We start from the raw sequence: 25,212 nt of genomic DNA on the forward strand, positions 1-25,212 counted from the left end.
GATCAATTTCCCATTATATACAGTATTCTATTGTTGTGACAACAGTATATTGACTGACAGTATTGTATACTGCACTCAGTAGTCCTTCTAGTTTTAATATGTATCCAGCAGTAAATGTTTGACTACATTTTAAAGAATGAAGCATATGGTATGCATGTCTTGTGATCTCTCATCCACATTTTTAAAATTGTATTGAAAACCTTGATTACACTGTGTAACAATTTTTTGTTTTTTTTTGTTCCTGGTTAGTAAGTGTTATTTCCTAATTGCTTATGCCTCAAAAGTATAGAAAATGGCTATTGTTCCCCCCAAACTTTGTTTTTGTGACCAGGACAGTGATAAATTGGGTTACATAGTGTTATCCAACCTTTTTAGGATCACCTTCAGGGGTCGGCACCATGTCGAGTGGTGATGGACTTTAAAAAATAAAAAAAATAAAAAAATCTTGGCCACAGACACAAAACGGAAGTTATATACAATTACGTGCTTGTGTGTGTGTTAAATGTATTCACTGCCATGGACACTGAACTCTTACCACAGACATGCGTGTCTGTGTACAGACAAGTTGCCAATCCCCGATCACCTTTGCTATCCAAACATCACCCTGGTCACCTGTCCTGTTGTGTATCACACTCTTCAGCCCCATTGTCATAGAGCATGTGCTAACCAGCCCTTCTACTATGCCCCTGGTATTGCATTATATGTTAAAGGTAAAGGTTTTGTAATTGTTTCTGGAAGGTTCTTGTTTAGGAAGGTCACATTAACAATCCTATTGTATACATATAGTTATTTGTGGTACCAGAACCCAATGTAAATGAAGAATTTGGTTTGAGAAACTATTGCGCAGAATGACGGTGGAAAACCTGATCAGCTTTAATTGTTAAAGCCCCTGTTTTTGTTTGCTTGTATTTTTGCAGCTTTTATGTTAAATAATGTGTTTCAGTGATATGGGGATGTTTATGTTGGTACAGGAACATAGCTATTCACTGCAGGGCTGTTGTGCTCCTGAATAACTGTGTAATTAGATTTACTAAAATATTAATTTGGATGTGTGCTGCTGCTGCTGCCGATGACAATAAGGCAAATTTCAGATGAAAAGATCACGTTCACTGCTAAGTGGGTCTTGTGTATTCATCTGATCAATGGGCAGGGGGCGGGAGAGTTTAATTTTCAATGTCTATTTGGAAATTTAAATGAAAAAGTGTGTTTTTTTTTTTTTAAATGAAAAAGTGTGCCATCTCTCGATTTGGCTGTTTTCTGAACCTCCTTCTTTGTACAATTTTTAACATAATCTTTATGTTGCGTTCCCAAATGGCAGAAGGTGTTAAATTAGGGCTTATAAAAAGAAACATTACGATGACAGTGCATTTTCTTCTAAATGTTCAAGCAGATGACTATCAATGTAATAAGTTCAGTAGTGTTTTCTTTACAGTAAGATGATTATTGGACTGCTCAATGTGAGAATTTCACCCATTATGATCAGATAAGTTATAAATGTGCAGAGTCGTGGATTCAGTTTGCCCTATAATGCTATTCCACTGGCACTTTCATACTCATTATATGGCAGAGCACAAATAGCACAGTCTCATAACTGACTCCTAGCTGTAACATTATAAACGCAGAGCACTGTAGCTCATTGCAGTTCACCAAATGGTTCTTAAGTGTGTTTTGTAGTTTGTATGAATACATGACCTCTCTATCATTAGTTTTGTCAAAGTAATCCATCGTTAAATGTTCATTTGGTCTTTTATTATGCATTGTACAAGCACCCCATCAGGACTATCACGTGTATAGTAACCTGCGTATCGCGATACTTATCTTATCATGACATTAGTGTATCGTTACAACTCCTACCACATGGCATTAAACAGCTTATCAAACTATACCCTTGCTCTCCCAGTGTAGCACTATAATCTCAGAATTAGGTGGGGTGGGGCGAGGTTCATGATGAATAAACTCCTTTTGAAGTGCAAACATTGTGCAGTAGCTGTTGAAAATAGAGTGTGTGATATAATAATCTTTTGGGGATTCAGACATTTGTAACTGGGCTTTTGTTTTCTGTTTCAGAAAAATGCAAAAGGACAGGATCTCTTTGAACAAATTGTGTTCCATTTGGACTTGGTGGAGGTAGATTATTTTGGCCTGCAGTACATGGATGCTGAACAGGTTTCTGTAAGTATGCTTTTTATTTAAATTTGTAACAAATCTGGAGTGCTTGTACTGTACATTAAATAAGTGATATTGCATGGAAATAGTCTGTGGCTTTATGTTTAATATTAGTATTAATAGTACTATTAGTTGTATTAGTATTTAGAATGATTAAATTGGTACGCTTGGGTTGGTGCAGAATAAATACTGAGCAGTTTCAGCAGATATGTGCCCTTGAAAAGTGGGATCGTGGGTCAGGTTTTCAGTCATAAACTGACGAGATTGTTTTTGAGTGGATGTTTGATGACAGTCATCACATGTCCAGAGGGTGGAACATATCCTGTTTGTTTGACAACATAAATGACTAGGGGGGCTGAAGCCAGCTCCTACCCACATCTCCCCTTTCTCCAGCCTGGTAGATCAGATTGGCTGTGCTCTGAGCAGCTCACTGCCACATTGGCAGAGCCTCGGAGTGGCTGGGATTGAATCAGGCCAGCCACTCGCTTGAAACCAGACGTGCATGTACTGTAAAATAAACAAGTCGTGGAAACAAGTATATTCCTCCTGCACGTGACTTCTCCACCACATACTGTTTCTATGGAGATGCAGCAGCCCAGAACAGCGTTGCTGAGAAAGCAACACATGAGCAAAGGCAGAAGTATGCTTGATTTAATCATATTAATGATTTTAATAAGCAAGCTAGACAAGCTTAACCTGCTGGTTTAAAGGGTGGTACAGAGTAATAGTTTACAACATTTGCCCTTTTTGTTGAGGTTTTTTACACTAGGATTAATCAATTAATTTGTTATTAATTGCCAAGGCTTTTATTTTGTGCTCCTCAATCAAAAAAAGGTCAAATGATTTCGTTTAGCATTACAACACTTTACTCAACCATAGCATGATACTCTCAGAACTACATTTCCCATCATCCTCCTGCTTACTGGTAAATCCATGTCAGTTACATCGTGAGCAGGAGGGTGATGGGAAATGTAGTTCTGCGAGGTCCATGCGGGTACATGTGAAGCCATCTTGAGGCACAGAATGCAATTTTAAAAGTTTTAAAAAGTGTTCAAAATGTAAGAAATAAACAATACACACACCTTAAGTAAACAGTTGTAGCAACACATGGGAACATGTAACACAATAAATAAAAAGGTCCTTATTTACCCTTTAAAGTCTCTGACATGACATGGAATTCTACCATTGATACAATTAAATACAGTACGGTTTATTTAAGAAATTGTCAAGTCGTGCAAACTGTATTGTACATGGAACATATATCATGTCATGAGCCTGTATTCCCTAAAATGCTTTCTAGCACAAGAAGTACTGATTTTACAGAGTGCACTTGGTATCAAAATCTAATAAACAAAATCTAATAAACCTATTTTAATGACGTGTTTTTCTATGACTTCAGACATTCAATCATGAATTGGTAAATGTATAAAAAAAAAAAGCTGATTTATTGTTAATAATGAGAGAGAGAGAGAGAGACTCTTAAATATACATCAAAAGTGTATTTTAAAGTTGTTGGTTTTGTTAGATACATTCTATAAATCGTACCTGCCATCCACTTTCATTAGCTACTTACTCAAATGTGCATGTGTTGAAGCGAGCATGCATTTTCACTTCTAAACATACCTGGTATTAAACAAGGTTAAATAAAGTTCTCAGTTTCACTGTCTTGTTGACAGAAAGTGTGTTACACTTGCATTTTCTAGGCCACGTAACCTGAAAAGTGTCTTCAGGGTCAAATTATCTTATTAGCTGCAAAGCATGTCAATCATAAGGTGAAACGGCTAGTTACAAACAAGGGCCTTAAGGGGTGGAGAAAATGTCACTCTCTGGGTGAAATGACAAGAAAACTAGCAAGACTTGCAAAGAGATTTATTTTACATGATGTAGTACCAAATATCTTGTTTTAAAATGAAAGTATGTAGGTTTTTTTCAATACTACATATTTGAATGAGTATGCATGGTGTGCACAATTTGTGGAGTTATTTTGTAAGCTACAATCACTTTAACCCTCCCCAATTCATGACTCTTCAACCAGGGATTTATATGTTCAGTACAACGCCTTGTGACACGGTGGCTCGTGTGATGACATCAGACCAGGAACTGAATGGACACAGTCTGTTTAGTGACTGTGAATGCGCTGCTTGCGCCGGTTTATTGTAAATTAACAAATAAAAAGGTTTAATAAAACACAAACAAGACGAAAACAAATAGACAAACAAATCACTAATAAACAACAAGTAGGTGCTTGTCTTTTTTATAGTTTATTATTCCTCTCTCTCCCATACGTCCTCACTGTACACCCAACCCTGTGTGCGTGAAACATTCACTCTTTTATACGGCTGTGCCGAGACTTGATTGCTAATGAAACATTCACTGGAATCTTGGCACAGTCTGCATGTGGACTAATTGTGCATTTCCCTGTGCCCCCATACAAATACCCATTTTAATCTGCACATGGAGTGATCGTGCAATCCCGTGCCTAAATACAAATATACACTTTACATCACCTGTGTTACATAACCCACACTCTGTGCACCACTACAATAATACATATAACAGACAACACAAATACGCACAGGGGCAGGGCACCCTGCTACACGCCTATAGGAGTCCTCAAAGACATAACGTGCACAAGGCATGTCTTCCTTGGATGAATCTCTTCATTTTTATTTTCACTTTTGAGTCTAAAAATACCTTGCTTGATTTCTTTAGGGCACTTTGGATTTTGATAGTTAGCAAGATAGACATAATGTAAGGAATCAGCATATCTCTTTAAATCTCAGAAATGCCAAGATTGTGTTGTGTAAGAATTAGGCTAGCTTGTGTCCATGGTACTCGTGAATGTAGATGGCTGCTGCTACTGCTGTGACACATTGATACAAACAGATCTGGATGAATGCATTAGGCATCGAGGATGCTGAGGAGGAGAATTTTTTGAAATTCTTACTTGTGTGAATAGTGTGTCAACTTGCTGCAATTCCCCCCCCCCCCCCCTTCACCAAAAAATAGAATCCTGGTGACTGCGCCTCTGCCACCCTCCCTTCATGAGTGGAGCTAGCCTTGTACTATAGTAAAGGTCAGGTTGACCCCTAAGTTATTGTCGCCCCCACCCTCACACACACACACAAGTCTCATTTTCTTCTACGAGGACTCTGCTTGTGCAATATGGCTGAGTGTCTGTCCATGGAGATGCTGATTGCCTGTGTGTTTTGCTGCTACGGTGCTGGCTGCTTTTCTTCTGTTGCTAACCAGAGTTGCTTCTCCTCGCTGTTTTTGGAGGTCTTGTGTCCTCCCATGGCACATGCACGATAACTGGTTAAAAAGAATGCACATTCTGAGCACATACAGTAATCATATGTGCCTCTGTGGAGCCAACAAAAACACAGATCTGGAAGCATTATTTGTAAGGTGGCTAAAACACATTGCAACACCGACAAATCGTTGTGATGACATATTGTGGTTATGTGTGTGTGTGTGTGTGTGTGTGTGTGTGTGTGTGTGTGTGTATATATATATCTATCTATCTTCAAATAACTAAATATGAGTCTAGCCAAATGTGCTAATTTTGATCTGGCAGTGGCTATATCTCCACTTTGTTCACCAGCACAATCAGTAAGTAAGGTAAAACATTCTGAATTCTTTTTAAAATTATTTTTCATCAAATTTCACTTTTCAGCCACAGAAAGCAAGAAAACATGAAGCCGAGGCAGACCATTGATGGAGATGCCCCAGGCTTAATGTTTTTTATTCCTTTCCAGAGATGATATTGGTTTAAATAGGAACATCAAGAAAATTACAGAGGAGGCTCATCAGTGCTAACTCGTAGTTGATAAATCTTAAAACTGTCACCATTTCACAAGTTTCATTATAATCTTTCTGTGTTATTCCAGATTGCAGGTTGCAGTATATACAAAGTGGGAAGTGTACTTGGGTAATAGTTTTCTATAGTGTTGTATCATTTCTTTTAATGAGGTGCGTGTTATACAATACTAGGGATGTACTCAAGGGCATGTCAGTCATGTCTTGATATTTTGGTATATGCATTAAGAATATGTTGATTTGACTGTAATAGTGGCCTGTTTTCAAGCAAAGTTGTTTTCCTAGAATTCTGCACAGCTCTGCAGTGCTGATGAGGTACAAAATTGTAGTTGCTACTTTTCTGTTCCTGCCGTTACTCGGCAAATACTCATGGCTCACTGCAGTTGTAGATCTCCTGATTAGAGATTAAAACTTCAGAAGTTATTATTTCACACCGAAAAGAAAGCCACCCAGTGTGTGGTTTCGAGGCACTTGTGTGCTGGTGCTAATTGGAACACAGTCTTCCAAACCATGCTCTGGAGGTGAGATTGTGGTGGACAGCCAGAGACATTGAAAGCTAAACTAACTGGCCATATTTGTGCCTTTTGTTTTCACGTCTTTTGAAGTAATTAAATCTGTAATTTACTGGCTAGTAAACAGGTGGGATATTCAAGGCCATTTTCTGTTTGTACCTATAGCTCTGGAGCCAGATTCCAATGTTAGGTTTTATATGTATATACATGGTATCAAAAGGAAGCTTAGGCTCAGGAACAATAAATGACCACATGTATTCTTGGCAAATATGACCTTGACCTTGAAATTGGGCTTCTAAGAGTCTTGCCTCTACCAAAAAAGAACATCCTTGAGAAATGCAAAATTGTTCTAGTGTTTTAACAGGAGTTACATTTATTATTTTTGTGTGTCATAGTTTACTTTAAAAACATAGTTAAGTAATAATTTTTGATTTTATGTAATGGAATGGTTACAACTTTGTTTTCTGTGAATTTTTTCCATAGAAGTTTATTAAGGGATAGCCCCTAGCGTGTTTCGGGGGGTTCCTCCATGCTCTCCTAGTCAGTCATCTCCTATTTCCTATTTAGTCTCGAGCACACACAGCTCGCTGTCTAGGGTTTCAGTTCGTTTTCTCTTTCTAGCAATCACGCAGACTCCGTCAAGCGTGCTTAAACTTTCTCTTTACTAATGTCTAAACTTCATCTTCTCGTTCTTTTGTCCTTTCCTACCTGCTCCGAAGATTTCTCGTCCTTCTGCTTCTTTCCTTCTCGCTGCAGCAGCTGCATTGCCAGTTAAGCCTGCAACTATCTCTCCAGCTGCGCCGTTCAAAGCGCCGCTCCATTATTCAACCTCTGCTGCGTCTCATTGTAAAGATCGGCCCTCCACCAAACTTTTTAAAGCTCTGTTAGACTAAGGCATCAACATTCCCGACTGCAGCAATCACTTTGCCGTTATCATCTATTGCAAAGCAAAGTCTTTTCATCTGCTACAAACAACTACAAGCAGGCGCCCTTCCTTGACTTTTCTTTTAAAGATTCATACATCAGCAAGATTCTGAAAGCTATTTTCATAAAGGTGTTTTCTCCTCCGTAGCAGTGTTAAAGCATCGGTATTCTCCCTCACCACCTGGTAATTAGATAACAGAATCGCATAATTCTGTTATTCTCGTCTAGACATCATCGCAGCCTCTGCTCCCTCAATGCCGGCCTCTGCAGTAGATCTGTCAATCATCTTGCTTGCGTCTGTTCCCCACATGGGTTCTTGGTTTAGCAATTCACTGCTACTTACGTTCAGCAGCCGACACAAAAAACAAAACAAAACCAAAAAAAAAAAATAATAATAATGGGCAAGCTCATTCATTTTGTTTCAATTCCCAGTTCAACGTGGGAACCTCAGCTTTGTCTCGTTCTGGTTTTGGGCTTTGTAGTGTATTACGTGAAGCCTACTCACATAACTTCCCCCCGAAAAAACCCCATAAACTCTTAACGACACTGCTGTGCTGCAACTTTCCACTCGTGCCTCACAGACCATGGTTACCAGGCAGTCTCATGAGGCCCTGTGAGCTCTGTGCCTCAGTACTGCAATCTTCCAGCTTCCTGGCGCTATGTTTTCACAACTGAAGAGAGTAAGTTCAACACGTCGAATTTGAGACATTTAAATCAACTGCAGGCGCGTCACGTGGACCTATGTTAACTTACTTATATACTTGCTTAACTGTCCTAAAATAGGTATTTAGTATATTTTGTAATTTATAAATATATAAAGAATATGCTAAATGTCTTCATAGATAGTCAGATAGACGACACTCAGCAGGCCATGCCTCACTTGCCTGTGCTGACAAGCTGCCTGTCATTTCAACAGCAGTTCTATCAGTTGTCACTCTCTCTCCTAACACCAGAAAATAAATAGTTAAAGGTAAAGATATCAATGTTGCACACAAGTCATGAGACATTAACTTCCACACCACCATCAAAAGCTGGAGTAGTACTTTGTTCTACATCATGGAACTCTCGGTTAGATGCGGGGGTACTATGTTCTACTAGTACCATAAACATTCTCTGCTAAAGCTGCCACCATCTTATCAGCAGATAACCATTTTGTCAATCGGTCTTACCTTGACTTTAGACCTCTTTTAACCACGGTTTGTCAGCCAATGCCAGTGGACTCTGCGCATCCACAGCCCATTCTACTTTCCTTTTCGTTTTTTATTTTATTTGTAACGTTCATATGGCAGTTGTGAGATATCGCTACCCATCTTCACTTTTCTCCACACAATTAAAAGGTTTGTTGCTCCTTTAAAAACTGACCTACACATCAGTGTAACTAAATAACTGGACAGGTAAACTGCTTACCAGTTTACAAAACAGTTTCACACACAAAACAAAAAGGCTGAACTCACTGCCTTTTTTAATACGACTGAACACACTCTGTTGGGCTTCTTCCCACAGCAGAGCCCCAAGTAGACTGGCTGCTGTTCTTATATACACTGCAGCTGGCTGCAATTTGCAATAATCGCCAGCTGACAGTAATTAACAAACAATTATCAATAATACAATTAATAAACACTCATGCACATTTTTATTTTTTACTGATGGCAGTCCACTGCACACTGTTACAGATCACTGCTTCAACAGATCTCTGCTCTCTACAGCAGGCCACTGCCCACTACTGATGGCAGTCCACCGCACACTGTTACGATCTCCACTTCAGGAGATCTCTGCTTTATATAGCAGGCCACTGCACACTACTGGCGGTAGTCCACCGCACTGTTACAGATGACCGCTTAAGCAGATCTCTGCTCTCAACGAAGCATGAAAGAATATTAAGATGTGGGCTACTTTAATTCGTCACTGGAACGGCCTGTCCTTATTCTATCAAGACCTGATTTCAGTTCCTCATGATCTGAATAACTTTACTGATGCTTCATTCTTATGATTTAGGGGTTTAGTAGGGACTGAGTGGTTTTCTAGCGAATGCCCTCCTGAAATTCAGAATCTTTCTTCCCACCTCAAAATATCTGGGGCCACCAATGGTCAAGAAAATCTATCACGTTTTTTAGCGACAATAGATCTACAGTCCATATCATTAATAAAGGAAGGTCTTCCTCTCCCCTTATAATGCAGTTACTACATCGCCTCATTTGGATTTCAGTGTCTTTTAATTTTTTCATTCAAGCCTGTTACATTCCCGGTTCACATAATGCAGCTGATGCTCTTTCTCATCTACAAATGGGCAGATTTCAGCAGTTGGTTCACGCAGCAGCTCCAGCACCTCTCCAATGTCTGCAATACCAGCACCTGGTATTCCAGTGAGCTTCAACCTTCAGCCTTCTTCAATCTGCTTGGAATTACATGTCCTCTGCCCTAGCTCCATCAACAAGATCATCCTACTCTACAGGCTGGTCGTCTTTCTCCTCCTTCTGTGCAAAAAATAAATGAATAAAAAAATAATTCAGCCAGTTCCATTTAATCAAGACTGGATCCTAGCCTTTATCGTCCACGCACGAGACATTCCACACCTCTCTGCTTCCACAATCAAATCTTAGATCTCCGGAATTCAGTTCCATTACCGTCTCATGTCAGTGTCTTCTCCGATTCTTCTGGCCAGCAATCCGGCTGATGCTCCATGGCATATCTAAGAGCTCCCCTCCTACTTACCCATCTTGACTTCCTCGAGCTTCAGATATTCTACAGTCGCTCGTCAATCTTGCGAAAAGACTGCTTCAACCCCTTCGATCTCCTTATGGAAGTCATGTGCTTAACTGCTTTCTTTGGATTCCTCAGGTGCTCCGAATATACAGTCCCATCCCTTTCCAGCTTCCCTTCTCTCGGCATCCGTTCCAACGACATCCCCTCCTTAGTCCAGATAATCATTTCCTAATTATGCTCCTCATCTCTAAGACAAATCAACTTCATCAGGGTCAATTGTTCTACACCCCTCTCTCCTTCAGAATTGGAACAGCCACCTCAACAGCAAAAGCCAATATTAACCAGCATCTTATCAAGAACCTAGGGTGTTGGTCCTTCTCAGCAGTAGAATCCTACATTTGCTCTTCAGTTTCCGATAAGGCTATTGCTCACCAAAAAATTGTTAGCATGCCCGGAGTGGGGTTTACCTGATCCACAGGGTCCAACAGAGGTCCACCCCCCAACAACCCCCCACCCCCCACCCCCACCCCCAAAGGAGGGGGAGGGTTTTTTTCTTCTCCACTGTGCGGATTGTATATATTTGGATAGATGTTACACTCATAGTCAGGATTCGGTCAATCGCCGACAAAAATAACCAATTCGCGATTTGAGAATTTACAAATTATCAAAGAATGAAATGAAACGTTATTTTGGTCTTTGAGCAAATAAATTTTGATCAAATTTCAAAATGGAAATGTGACAGAGCGAATTAATCCCAGTCAACAATCTCCCGACCTGTGAGGGCACTGTATAACAGGAACAATGTGCCCCGGACTGGATCATTTCATTCCACGATCAGTTGGAAGTCGGCCATCCAGGAAGGGGGTGGAGCTACAATACCAGAAGCCATCTCCTTAATGCGGTAGGCGATGAGTGAGTCATGGATTGGAGGATACGTTATTGCACTCGATACCGAAGGGGGCATGACTGAGGTTATATCGGGATGTGGCCGAGCAGTTTGTTCCTTTGTTATGGTTATGGACAGACATGTTAAAGAAGTACAGAGATAAAATAACCGTGAGTGTTTCGTGTTTTGTTTGTTTTGTTGTTCTAATTGTCATTGTTTGTCAATATTAGATGGCCAACTCTAGCCGGGAGCTGTTGCTAAAGGCCAGCACTAAACCTGGACTACACTGCACCGCTGTTTCACAATTGTCCTATAGAACCACCTGCACAAAGAGCAGTCACTGTTTGGATAAGTGACCTTGACTGTGTTGTGTGTTATTGTTACTGCATTATTCCGGAGTGATTTAACTGAGTGGTACACATTGGTGTGTGGAGCCAGTTATTATTATTTATCGGCAAGTAAAGAGCTGTTTAACCATGAACTGTGTTGTTTCAAATCATTCCTGAGCACTGCATCACCGCTACACCTGCGCACTGCAAACCACTTTGCCACAGGAAAATATCAAACAAGCAAAGAACGAAACATAAAGAAGAGACCGCTTCTTCGGTCTCCCGTCGTCTGGAGGATCTCTGGAGCGCCTTTACAGTCGGAGTGAATTTCAATTATTCAGTAGCTCATTCCTAATTTGGATGAAGTACCCAAAGAAAACAAACGTGCTCTTCGTACAGAAGCAGCAGCTGGGACTATGCAAGGCTTCATTTTTGTCGAGCAAAGAAGTGCTTCTGTGTGCAAGCCTTGCAAAAACAAATCCTGTGATTTTGTATGTTTCTAGGTTTTTTTTTTTTTTTTTCTAAATGAGCTCTCATTATGGTTTCATTTATATGTGTAGAATTTGATTGAACTACTTTAATTTTACCTGACTGTAATCTAAACAATCAAAACAGTATTTTAAATGAGGCTCAGTAGTCCAGTGGAGTGCTCAATATGGATTATTTTGAAAATGTTAATTTACCAAAGTTTTCATCTAAAATGAAAACATTTAGAAGGTATTTTTGTGTTGTTGTTGTTGTCAAAAAGCATTCTCTGTCTTTATTCCACAGGTGCAGATCGGGTCTGCAAAACCTGTTTCTAAAAAGTGCTAGTTCACCCCTTCCTGTGATTTATGAAAATATTATAAATGTTTAATAAGTATATTTTTCTTTTTTCTTTCCTACGCTTAAAAAACAGTGACTAGACAAATGTGGACTGACATTTGATTTTGCAGTTTAAATACTGTATATACAGTAGTCTTATTATATGAATAAAACAATACATTTTTAATTGATAGTTTCTCCTCAGACTGTATTTTCTAAATAACATGGTGAGAAGATTACGAACATTATTTCAAACTCGCTTGAAATTTTAATGTTTGGAGACACGATCCTCCTAAATTGCTTACCTTGACCCCCTTGCAAATGAGGCCACGGTCTGAATGGGTTAACTTCCTGCATAAATAATGAATCAGTTACCTGTATCTTATAAATATAATTTATGTTCATTAAATAAAAAAAAATATTGTATTAAAATTTGTATTTCACTTGATGCCCATTTTTAACAGCCCGCAATTAATTGCTATTTGCAGACTGAGCAGCATCTTCAAAATCTGTTTGGTAACTATGCATTCACTCACATTTCACAATTTGATAATTACGCTTTACTCAAAGACCAAAGAAGCTGTCTCTTCTTTTTATGCTTCGTTCTTTGCTTGTTTGGTATTTTCCATTTTGCAGTTTGATAATTTGTAAATGCTCAAATCGTGAAATGATTTTTTTTTTCTCGGTGATTGACTGAATCCTGACTATGAGTGTAACATATACATTCAAACAAAGACAGACAACGTTATAACTTAAGACACTATATTTTAAAAGCTGCACACACTGCATAGAGAAGGCATCCCATTTGCATCGACAAAAGCCTCTGTGTATAAAATATTATTTTATTAAAAGGGGTGGAAATAAAATATCTGTCCACCCCCGCAATGTTAAAAACCTAGAATTGTGCAAACAGTGCAGATGAATAAAGGTGAAGACGTCACCCAAAGTGCAAATATACCTAAAAAGGCAGCATCCATACCCCACCTGAAAGCTTTGTCTAATAAGAAAATCAAAGTAGATTCATAATCTTTCAAAACGTATACGTTTTAGCTGTATATGATAAATATTCCAATGTACTTATTTAATCCAGTGTGCCACCTTGCACATGTTTGTTCAAAATAGCTATATTTGCCCGAGACCATTGTACTATTGTTAACATGTCCAGCCTCGGTTTCCTAGGACAAACAATTTTGCTTTATTACCTGGTGTCTATTTAGGGTAACAATCTCCTCCTGCATTCTACCCCTCGCCTTGTCATCAAAATCTACAATGTTCAAAGCCACTGAGGAAACCCATTTCCCTAAGACTCCTAAAATATTTTAATAGATTTGAGAATCTGAGCAAGGTGCCTGCTGAACCACATGAAGCGTTACATTTGCTGTGGATACTGACTAACATTTACCGCCAAGTTCTAATTTTAAAATAATACATTTTACTTAAAACCATTTTAAGTTTGATTTAAACTTTTTTTTTTTTTTTAAATGTAATTTGGTTTATCACTACTAACATGTCCTTGAATGTCTAGTTAGCACGGCTTTTAAATCAGAAGTTAATGGAAAGTTTCCGAGCTGATTTGAGCTTTTTGACATGAATTATCCTTTCCTTAGTGGTTGAAAGGACTCCAGTCAATTTGGAAGTAGGTTACCAGCTATATACAGTTTCTTATGTAATGGATGGAACAAGCCTATGGGAGGTTTCTGACTCTTTAAATGCCCCACCTGTGTTGGAATAAGGAAAAGGTGCTTGCTGATGTACCGTGTGCTTCTGGGGTTTTGACAGACAGTTTTACAACATCCCAGAGGCCTGCTCACAGAAGAGTATTTCTTTTTCAAGCATGAGGTGAGGAAATTGAAACAGTCCGTATTTTCAAAAGGTTTACCCTCTGTCTTTAATTAATTTTTTTTTTGTAAAGGACAAAAACAGTCTTGATTATGCCCCTATATCATTTATATGAAGATATATTTTATTCTTTCAAACAAAAATTAACTTTTCAGAGAGTGTAATATTATGAAATGCTGAATATTTTGATTGATTTGTCATTTTTCTCTTTCTTTCTTCAGCACTGGCTAGATTTCACAAAGCCTATAAAGAAGCAAATAAAAAGTAAGTTAACCAATGTATTGTTTTTTATCTTTTGATATGATTTCTGAATATCACTGCAATTTTATTACTATTCTTAAATGTTTTCTGTTCACAGACAGAACTTCTAAAACACCAAATGCTATACCGACATCTTTTAGTTATTCCTACATACGTAAATAAATGAGTTGTCAGTCAGTCAGTGGTGGCTGTTTTGTTGAGCATGTGAACTGCTGTAATAGTAAACTGGAATATTTCTGCTAAAGTGTAGTTTCTGCTAAAAGGTTCCAATGGTATTTAGAACCAGCTAGTCAGGTTTCCAGTAGAGAGGCCATTATCCCACAGGTAAGATGCCCTTTTAAAGCCAACAGTACTTTACCATCTTAAAACTCACTTTCAACAGCAGCGTACATGTCAAACTGTCATTACAGTACCAGTAGACCTAGTCTTTGTTTATAATTGCCCCAGCCTTCTCAAAACTGTTGCTGCAGACAAATATCTCCCAGATATTCCAGAGCTTTACTTCCACTGTCTTTTTTACATTTCCATCAATTCTGCCTGCTTCTGAAATTGTTCAAACAGGATGTAAAATACAGATTATTAAAAGTCTTTTATTTTACATTTAGCTGTCAGATATTTATTTTCTCCCCAGTCAAGTTCCAGTATAAAAACTTGGCCCTCATCTGAGAATTTTCTAAAACTCGGTATTGCTTATGATGCTTTCTAGAATGTCTTATCAAGATATATATATATATATATATATAACACTATATATATCTAGCGTCGTGTATTATATATATATATATATATACTATATGATAATATTATATAGTTACCATCAATATTGCTGTCAAACTCAAAGTTTATAGTTTCTCCAGACAAGAGTAAGCCTATTGCCAAAAATACCTTTTTGGTGATATATTTTCAAAACGAACAATATGTATACAGCAACCAAAAGCCACATAAATGCACCTGATCATCACATCATTATACCAAACTGGCAATCACATGACCAGACTGCTGCCTAGCAACTCCCTGCTCAGCACTAAAGTACTTCCTGCCAAATAGAGCAGTTCACTCCTGCAGAATTAACAATAATGTAACAGCATAAAGAAGGTACACATTTAAAATGATAATAGCTAACTGTACAGTGTAAACAAGGTACACATTTAAAATGATTATAGCTAACTGTAACACTAAGACACACATTTAAAATGTTTATAGCTAACTGTAACAGTATAAACAAGGTACACATTTAAAATGATTATAGCTAACTGTAACGCTAAGACACACATTAAAAATGATTATCGCTAACTGTAACACTAAGACACACATTTAAAATGATTATGGCTAACTGTAACAGTATAAACAAGGTACACATTTAAAATGATTATAGCTAACAGAATAATTCAAGAATTCTTGTTTGCTGTATAGGCCTAAAATGGGCAGTTTTCCTTTTAAACATCATGTCTGGTACTACACAAAGGTAAAGAAATCTCAGTTTGAAAGCCACACTTCCAGATACTGTTGTACTATTTTGGTCATCTGGAGGGTGAAATTGTCCCTTAGACACTGCTAAGGTGAAATAACCCAGGAAGTGCAAATGTAACATTTTTCCTGAGAGTTAGGTATGGAAATTGAGAACTTTACCTAATGTAGCCACCAAAGGTGAAAAACAGGTGAAAATTATATCATTATATTACTAGCTACAACCATTTTAAAAGTGTGTGACTCAAGACAGTCGTCAATGCTAGAGAACTCTGATTGTGGCCATTCATACTTTAAAAAAAAAAAAAAAAAAAATACAGTATTGTATTTAATATAGTACGTCATACAACTCATGTCTTCATATTTGCACTGCTATATAAAAAGCATGTGTCTTTTTATTTGACAGGCTGCATGTGTGTTTTCTGCATTAATCTTTTCAGCCATTTTTCCATTGGTTTTCCCATAGTTTAAATTCTGTTTTCTGAGAGCATTCATTGTTACCTTTTAATACGTTGCATTAAATAAAGTGTTTGTTTGAGTATTTGTTCCTGACCCAGTCGTACAGGAATGTTTACTTTGTTCACGGAAAGCACCAATATCTGGTTTATAAATATCAATAATGCTCCGTTATGTGAAATAGAAGAGATATTGCTATAATGTAAAAAAATAATTCACCACCTGCAGGATACAATAGACCCATGACATATTTTTATTCATAGGAGTTATTTGGAAAATGCAGGGGAAAGAGGAAGAAAAATCTCTGTTGGTAAGGGACCAGTGCTGAACACACACCCCAGATATGTTATCTACAAAGCATCCAGGAAACAGGCTCTACAGTAATATTCATTACACTGATGTCTCCGACGTGAACACTTCTACCAAGTGGACTAACAAGTCATTGTTTATAAAGATTTTCCATTTGCTCACAGTTGCAGATGGGGCAAACGTGAACATCCCTTGCTGTGATTTTAAAACCACCTCACTTCAGAAATTCAACTAACAACTGATCATATGAAATATACTCCGATTTTGACATAGACAGTGAGAAAAGCAAAAGCATGTGTATGACCCCATGTTAGCATGCATGCACTGTACTGTAGTTCAGTTGGGTGTTGCTGTACATCTGGGCTACTACTCCATTCCTACACGACTGCATCGGCTATTGAAGTGTTAATACCAAAAGTAAACCAATCTTGTGGGCAATCTCATCTCTGCAATTCATTTTTTATTTTAATGGGTTAAAAGCTGGGGTTGATGAGATTTATTGAAAGCTTTGAAATAATAACCACTTCTTTCTTTTGTTTTTATTTTAGTTGGGCCTCCATATACATTACACTTCAGAATAAAGTTCTACTCTTCAGAGCCGAACAACCTTCATGAAGAATTTACAAGGTAACTTGGTATAAACTCAACCTGCTGGAGGCAGTCAGTGTTAGCAATGCACGTTTGCACTGTTGCACCTCAGTGGTATACAATGTGTGTGTGTGTGTGTGTGTGTGTGTGTGTGTGTGTGTGTGTGTGTGTGTGTGTGTGTGTGTGTTTATTGGGGTTTACTGCTGTTTAGCAATACTACATTGGCAAGTAAGATACTGCGTAAGGTTAAAACCATGTTTGGGAGTGGATGCATTAATTACACCTCATGTCTTATTCATTGATATCCAGGAGTCAAATGTTTCAATTAAACAACAGGAATTTGTGAATTGTATTTCTTGTAGACCTCTCGCTACAAGTAGACTTTCCATTGCACAGTAAAGTACATTCTGTCGTGTTTTTATTCCTTTAAATCTTGTATTGTAAAATTGATGCGCTTGCTGTTTGCAAGTACAGTGTTCCTGATTAACTCTCTGATGCTGGCACAACATTTTAAGATAGCAGCGTGTCGCGGTCCCCCAAGTGGCTCATCTGATAAAAGCACAGTTGTGTGGTGCGCAGCGTCAGACATACAGCGCAGGTTCTCATCCTGGCTGTGCAGAGCCGCCAGTCTACGCTGGGGATTCCAAAGGAAGCTTCTCACTGGTTCTGGTGCTGCCGTGGGTTAAGGAGGCAAAACCAGCAGGGACTGTTTCTACTCATCGTGCCACATGAACATTGCTAGCCAAGGCGTCCAGAGAGCTTAGAGCGGACACATAGAGGGTTGGCCGTTGTCTTCCAGAGGTCAGTAGCTCAATGGAATCCGCTCTCAAATGTAGGAGAGGAAGCTGGCCTGGTCGTGGGATCGGAGGTCGCCCAGTGAACCTTCGGATCTTGAGCTGTGTGAGAAATTGCTACAATGAGGAGAAAAAAATAATTGGACATTCAAAACTTGGGGAGAAGATCAGGGTTAAAATAATTGGAGACTTCTATTAACACTTCTATTGTGCTGAAGATTTTTAGTTTTTTCAGCATATATAGAAGCATATATTTGTGTCTGTCTTGCAGCTGATTCTCTAATTTCCCTCTTTAAAAATGCACTTCACAGTAGTGCAGAGCTCGCTCGGGCGCCAGCGAATCTACTGGTACAGGGTGGGACACACCCGCTTAGCGTAGGCGACTGCTGATTCTGCCTCGGCCTCTATGGAGAGGGCTGCTCATGAACTTTGCAGTTTTTTAACTTGTCGTATAATTGAATACTAAATCAGCGACGCATAATAATTTCTTACATTATTTAGAAGTATAAATGCTCCGGTATAATTAAAAATCACAATACTTTGACAGTTTTTGTTTTATTTGCCTTTTTTAAAAAAAACGACCATTTAAGAAATATCATCTCAAGCGTTTTGAAACTGGTAAAAATGTAATCAGAATATTAGTTTAAAAATATACATTTAAGTGTATAGTAATTGAAGAAGACATACCATGTGCATTTTTTTTTGCAAGTTGAGTTTTGTGATATATATATATATATATATATATATATATATATATATATATATATATATATATATATATATATATATATATATATATATATATATATATATTATATATGAGTTAATGAACTAGATCTATGTTTAATTAAAGTTAATACACAGGAATAAAGTCTTACTTTGCCACTAATCGTATTTTCGTTGGAAACAAAAAAGAATTGCACTAACTAGTTGTTCAATTTTAGGTCTGTGTTTCTGCACTTCAATTAAAGTAAACCATTGAAGAAACCAATACCTCTTAGGCACAGTCAATAGACCAGTATAAGAAAAGGCCCTTTTAAGCTTCAAATACAGCACAGTGTTGACTGAAAATGCTTTACATAGTGATCAGTAAAATGTCTTTCCAAACACTATAGTACTTAATTATAGTTCAAAGCCAAAAATGTATTTTTAACTTGCTGTAAGCATTGTTTCATTAGCCATTAACGTGTCAGAATTGTACTACATTATTACAATCTTTGTGTCAAACATTGTAACACCTTGGTGTTATGCAGTCACAACCTCCAGAAAGATTGCTAAAATAAATGACTGTGTTATGATTGCGTTGGTGCTAAGTGATCCCTAACACCCTCCTCTATACTGTACTCTAGCACTCCCTGAATGCAGTGGCTGAGATTGAGGTCTCAGCTCCCAGTCTATTTTAGCCAACTAATAGAACTGCTTTATTTCTGTTAATTATTGTTTTCTTAATTTGATCTGTGTTATAGCGGAGGTGCTGGTAAAACTTATAGCCACTTTGTTAGGACATACATTTATTATTTATCTGGGGGACTACTATTCCTTCATTTTGCCATTGCTGATACCCTTTTTGACAGCTTACCAACATGAATATCCTTGCTACTGTGACTGTTCTTTCAATATGTGAACTTAACAGATATGCACCTGCTACTACTGTACTATAGGTTATTAACATTTGACTCTGAGCAAGTTGAAGTTACTAAATCACAGTTGTTTTCAAATTGAGTACAGTATATATCGCCTATATTCAGAAAATGCATAACCAGTCAAACTTGTGAAAACCTGTGCCTTATATTTGCTTGCTTGCTTACTTTTATAAATAATGACTAATGAATTTCATTCGACTGTTTTTATGATTGTCAGTGTCATTGCTTTCCAGGTACCTGTTTGTGTTACAGCTTAGACAAGACATCCTATCGAGCAAGTGAGTATTAAACTAATTCTAAAACCTTTCAGCCTAGCAAATGAGAAACCTGTCCCTTCAGATCTGCAGCGCTCCCTGAGGGTTTCAGCCTTCACTTCTTCACCAGACATGAATATGCTAAAACAGTTCATCAGGATCTACTGCAGAGATGCAGGTCTTGACAGGTAGAAATGCATTGAATACTGATGACCGGTTTTAGCATTTGTTTGTGGTTGGCCTTCCTTCATCTTGTCCTGTCTGTTGCCAGGAAGCACATGGTTAGTAGCTGTCCCCAATATGTCACACTTCACAGCTGACCAACATACACTGCCAATAACAATAGTACTACATTGTTCAGTGAGATTTCAGTGTCCCTTTGTTACGTAATTTCATTGTGCACTCTACTCCTACCTGAGTTTACTGACCAGTCGTGTTTTTTTTTTTAATTATTATTGTGTAATGAAGCCATGTGGAACTTGGTATTGGGACTCAAGGAAACCTGTAAATAAAATCTTAAAACAACCTTGCACGACTCAACTCTCATCATGTCTTTTATTTTTATTTGTTTGCAGATTAAAATGCCTGTATGATGTTTCTGTAGAACTGGCTGCCTACTGTCTACAAGGTAAATCAAAATAATGTATCTTGTGCTGTAAATTATGATTTCAGATTTAATTGATCAGATATTACTGTGTAAAGTAAGCACATTTGATTGTGCTCTTTTATTCGGTCAGATGTGAAACAATTCATGGTCTCATTCATCAAGGTCGTAGGATGGTAATAAACCAACTCAGTGTAATGAATATTACTGTAGAGCCTATTTCCTGGATGCTTTGCAGATAACATATCTGGGGTGTGTGTTCAGTATTGGTCCCTTGCCAACAGAGATTTTTCTTCCTCTTTCCCCTGTATTTCCCTCTGACCCTTCTCCTCTTCCCTTAACTCAGCCGAGCTCGGAGACTGTGACCCTGCAGACCACTCCCCAGAGCTGGTGTCAGAGTTCAGGTTCAACCCCAAGCAGACAGAGGCCATGGAGCTGGACATCTTCCAGAAATGGAGAGAGTTCAGGTAAAATACAATATCTACAATGTATGGGGGCTGAGCCCTGAGCAGCATGGGCTGTATAGGGGTCTGTCTTCAAGGATGTACGCACTGAATGCAGGGGTTCAGACATACGCTGTTTAAGCTATTACCTGCTGTTTTTTGTCCATCAAATCCCTCCTTTACTAGGGCTCTATCCCATTGCTTCACAGTCAATTGTGTCTGCAGTCTCCTCCCTCTGCAAATTAAAATAACATCACCACAGACAGCCATTCAGTCTGAAACTGCCACACCTAACTAGTTGGAAAAGAAACCTGGCCAGCTTATGGTTTATTAATAGGTACTTCATAACCTTATTGTTCTCAACCTTAGTCTCCAGGTACATTTTTTATTTAAACCAGCAGCTAAAAACGTTTACATTTTGCGCTGTTTTCAGGTGCACATGAAACTGTGATTATGTAAATAGTCTGTAGTTTTAATTATTGCCCATCAAACTATGATACTATTTTTCTTTTAATGTTTGTTTATTTTCAGCGGGACTGGTTGTAATAAAAACATAACTATCTATGGTTGCGATCCACTTTATTGTATTAGGCATCAATAAATAATTCAAGAGCTAATTCTCTTATCAAATTTATATTACGAAAGAAAATACATTTCTAGCTGAAAACAAAATATAGAAATGAAGATGCATTTATTTGATCAGCAAGGAGGCCTGCAACTTTGTTCCTTCTTTGAACATACAGTGCAGAAAGTAGTTCCCTATCAAGTGCAAAATGTAACCATTACCTCATGGGGACTTAGATATATCAAAGATTGCTTGTTGGAGCCTGTGATGCAGTCATGCCCGCCCCTGAGGGCATGAATAAACTGAACGCACAGATCTCATCATTATTTCTTTTCATCCGAGCCAAGACAAGAGAGACTGAACAGGTACGTGTTTTGCTTGTGTAATTACACTATTAATGTGATTTTATATTTACGTGATTATAGTAATTGCTACTTACACGTGTTGTGCTCTCAGCTGTGGTTTTTGTTAAGTCACTCAGCGGCCTTGTGCCCCGCGCAAGGCCGGTAGCTCCGTTGCCGCTTCCCTGGTATCGAACAACCTTAAGTCGCTACTTGTGTTCTGTCTCAGGCTGCTAGCTTCGTTTTGAAGTTGAAAATAAAAATTGTGTTTTTTATTAACAAAATTATACATAATTAACGGTAATCGAGTGTTTACTGTTTTGTGTGAGAAAAAAATTGTTCTCGGTATTTTTCTGTTTTTTTTCACAGAAATATGAACGCGTTGGACCGAGGCGCACGCTTCGGATTAAAACAGCTTGCAGAATTATTGTGAAGACTTCCTCAGTCAGAGCGTTGTAGGTGGGCATCCCTATACATTGCTCCTGTGGTAACTGTAGGTCCAGACCTGCTCTCATTCCCGCCGGTACACTGTACATCGAACAAGGTTACCGTTCCGACACCTAGCAGTTGCTGGGCTCAGCTCTGCTTCGTGTCTGGCTGCCCCCTCCACGTAGCTTTTCGTTGCTGCTCTGGTCTCTGCGTGCAGTGCCTTTGCGAAGGCATATGGATAACATCAGTGTCATGCTCATCAAACCACTGGGTGACCACACGTGCTCTGTGGATGGGGGCATTGTCATCCAGGAAGACACACCCACCACCCACCCCCCGCACAGGAAAGAAATGCTGCAACATTGGTTGAAGATGATCACTCAGTACCATTAAGTAGCGATTAGCATTAATCTTGACTTCAAAGGGAATGAGTGCACCCAAACCATGCCAGGAAAATGTGCCCCACAACATTACAGAACCACCAGACTATTTCACTGTTGGAACCAAGCCCTCAGGCCTGTAGAGTTCTTAGTTATTTAGGTTGGCACCACCTGACCATATCACATTTCTCCACGGCTCAGTAGTCCATTGCCTGTGCTCTTTGCATCACTTGCAAACGTGCATTGCCAGGTGTGATGAGCGGTTTGTACACTTCGACCCGACTAAGGTGTCCTGCTCTGTGGAGTTCTCAGCGGACCCAGCGGCTTCTCGTGCCCCAGGTTGAAATTTGCAGTCAATTGATCGCAGTTGCTCACCTGTTTTGCCTTGCACTTCGAATTAATGCACGGATATCTCGATCCTGGAGTATGCGCTTCCGCCCACTATTGCCCTTTGCTGATGATGTCTTTTCCTTGGAGTTCCATGCCGGCATCACCTTAGACGCCATTGCTCGTGAAACATCAACAAGTTGAGCTGTCTTGGTCACTGAAGCTCCTGCTAAACACTCCCCAACAATCACCCCTCTTTCAAAGTCACTGAGGTCTCCTCTTGCAGTCATAATTATAAGCAACCAGGCTTGTCCAGCATTTTTATAAATGAACATGCTGGGATGTTATTTGCTTAATTAACACATGAGCCACACCTGTGTGGAAGCCCTTGCTTTCAGTACACTTGGTGTCCCTCATTTATCAATTTTTTTGTCCACTACCTGTATATAGGTGGGCACCCCTATGTATTGCTTCTGCAGTAACTGGATCACAGACCTGCTCTGTTCTTGACCTGATATACGTATAAGAGGTTACTGCACCGGGGTACCCGAATCGTACCATGCCAAGTGTACCGTACCGAGTGTACCACCGAATTGGACCATACCTAAGGTGAATCACCACCAGGTGTATCACTGTACCGTACCAAGTGTACCACTGAATCGTACCGTACCAAGTGTACCACCATCGATGGTGTACCAACACTGAGTGTAACCACCCACTGAACCGCGCATAGCAAGGTACAGTACAGCACTAGTGCTGAGTCACCCTGCGACTGTGAACCAATCGGATCATTTTACTGTCTGCTTGGTTCAACCTCGGTTCAAAGGTGGTATTGTGGTACAAAACAGTGATGCCATCCCTGGTCCAATTTCCAGCGGACAGGTTTGAGTATTGACTCGCTCCATCTATTAGAGGCGCTGCTTCGGTCGGTATTTTTAAATCAAGATTAAAGACTCACTTTTATAGATGAGCTTTGTTAACCTAACTTAGATATAAAGTTGATGGTACCTATTTTTATCTGCTAAATTTTGTATTTTATCTATCATTCTTATTTATTTCCTTCTATTTTTTTTTTTTTTAACTTATTCCTGTGTTTTTATAATTGCCTTATCTAAACATTTACTATGTTATTTATTTATATTATTAGAGCAACTGTATGCTGTTGTTTTTTTATGATTATGGAGCATACTTTCTGTAAAGCTCTTTGCGATACCATGGTATGAAAGGCGCTGTACAAATACAATAAATAAATAAATAAGTAAATAATAAAATAACTGTGGTTCCTCATGGTAATGCGCAAGGTGGCCTTGGCTGTGCCTTGTGGCATTGCCTTGCGACAATTTTGGTATCTCTACCCATGAGGTAATGGTTATATTTCGTACTTGATAGGGAACGTTAGGTTATTATCATAACCCTGGTTCCCTGAGATAGAAATGTAATCATTAACCTTCAAGGTCGCTGCGTCCATGATTGCAGCAGACGAGGAAGGAAAAATGATGAGATCTGTGCGTGCAATCTTTTAATGCCCTCTGGGGCGGGAATGACTGTGTCACAGGTTCTGATAAGTAGTCTTTGTTATATCTGGTCTTGCAGGGTTTTTAAGGATACATACCTATGAGGTAATGGTTACATTTCGATTTCAGGGAACGTTATTCAGTGGTGAGAGATAAGCTGCAATGCATATGGAACATTTAATGAAAATGTAAATTACAAAATATGTCAATTATTGGGTCTTTTTCTATTGTGGATGCATGTGCATTTTGTTGATTCAAAATGCATTAAAAAGCAGTGATGGTTTAATTAATGGGTAAACACTCATTTTAAGTAAGATTTGTTTTATAAATCAGATATGAAAGGAGCGAGCTCCTCTACTATAATTGATTTGGACTTATGTGAGAACATGTAGATCTAGATTGTAAAATGTAGAGATACATAAACAGTGGATCTAAATACAGTAGACTAATCCAGTTTTGACCAGAACCTGTTTAGATTACTCAGTAATTTAAATCCCTTTAAGTTCTGAGCTGTTTTCGCCTGTTTTATACTGTTGTTAGATTTGTGGCTATAACTCTAACTATAAAGGTTACAGGTACATATCATGCACACTGAAGGCTTTCATAAAAATAAAAATAAATCAATACAGATAACAAAAACCATGGGAGATGCTTTTTAGAAAAAAAACAAAAAAAAACGTATTTATTATTTGTAAAAAATATTTTAGCATGGCCAGCTCAAGTCTGACAATGCACAGTGAAACTTTAACATGTCGGGAACATGGGGAAAAAATTGAACAATTATTAGTTATTAATTAATTAATTGAAAATGTGAAAAAAAAAGAAATAAAAACCCAAATTATTCAGCTCAGGAAC

At 38.5% G+C, this 25,212-nt stretch overlaps 1 protein-coding gene across 1 annotated transcript in view; it reads left to right on the forward strand.

Annotated features, from left to right (window-relative positions):
* Positions 1-25,212, forward strand: part of LOC121308929 (band 4.1-like protein 4B) — a 146,756-nt gene that overhangs the window by 35,085 nt on the left and 86,459 nt on the right. Inside the window, exons 2-7 of the mRNA XM_041241658.1 lie at positions 2,068-2,172; positions 14,204-14,246; positions 17,024-17,102; positions 19,734-19,778; positions 20,330-20,382; positions 20,705-20,825. Coding sequence (XP_041097592.1) covers positions 2,068-2,172; positions 14,204-14,246; positions 17,024-17,102; positions 19,734-19,778; positions 20,330-20,382; positions 20,705-20,825 — 446 coding nt within the window. The remainder of the gene's footprint in view (positions 1-2,067; positions 2,173-14,203; positions 14,247-17,023; positions 17,103-19,733; positions 19,779-20,329; positions 20,383-20,704; positions 20,826-25,212) is intronic.

Source organism: Polyodon spathula, chromosome 3 (genome assembly GCF_017654505.1).
Source record: "Polyodon spathula isolate WHYD16114869_AA chromosome 3, ASM1765450v1, whole genome shotgun sequence".
Lineage (NCBI taxonomy): Eukaryota > Metazoa > Chordata > Actinopteri > Acipenseriformes > Polyodontidae > Polyodon > Polyodon spathula.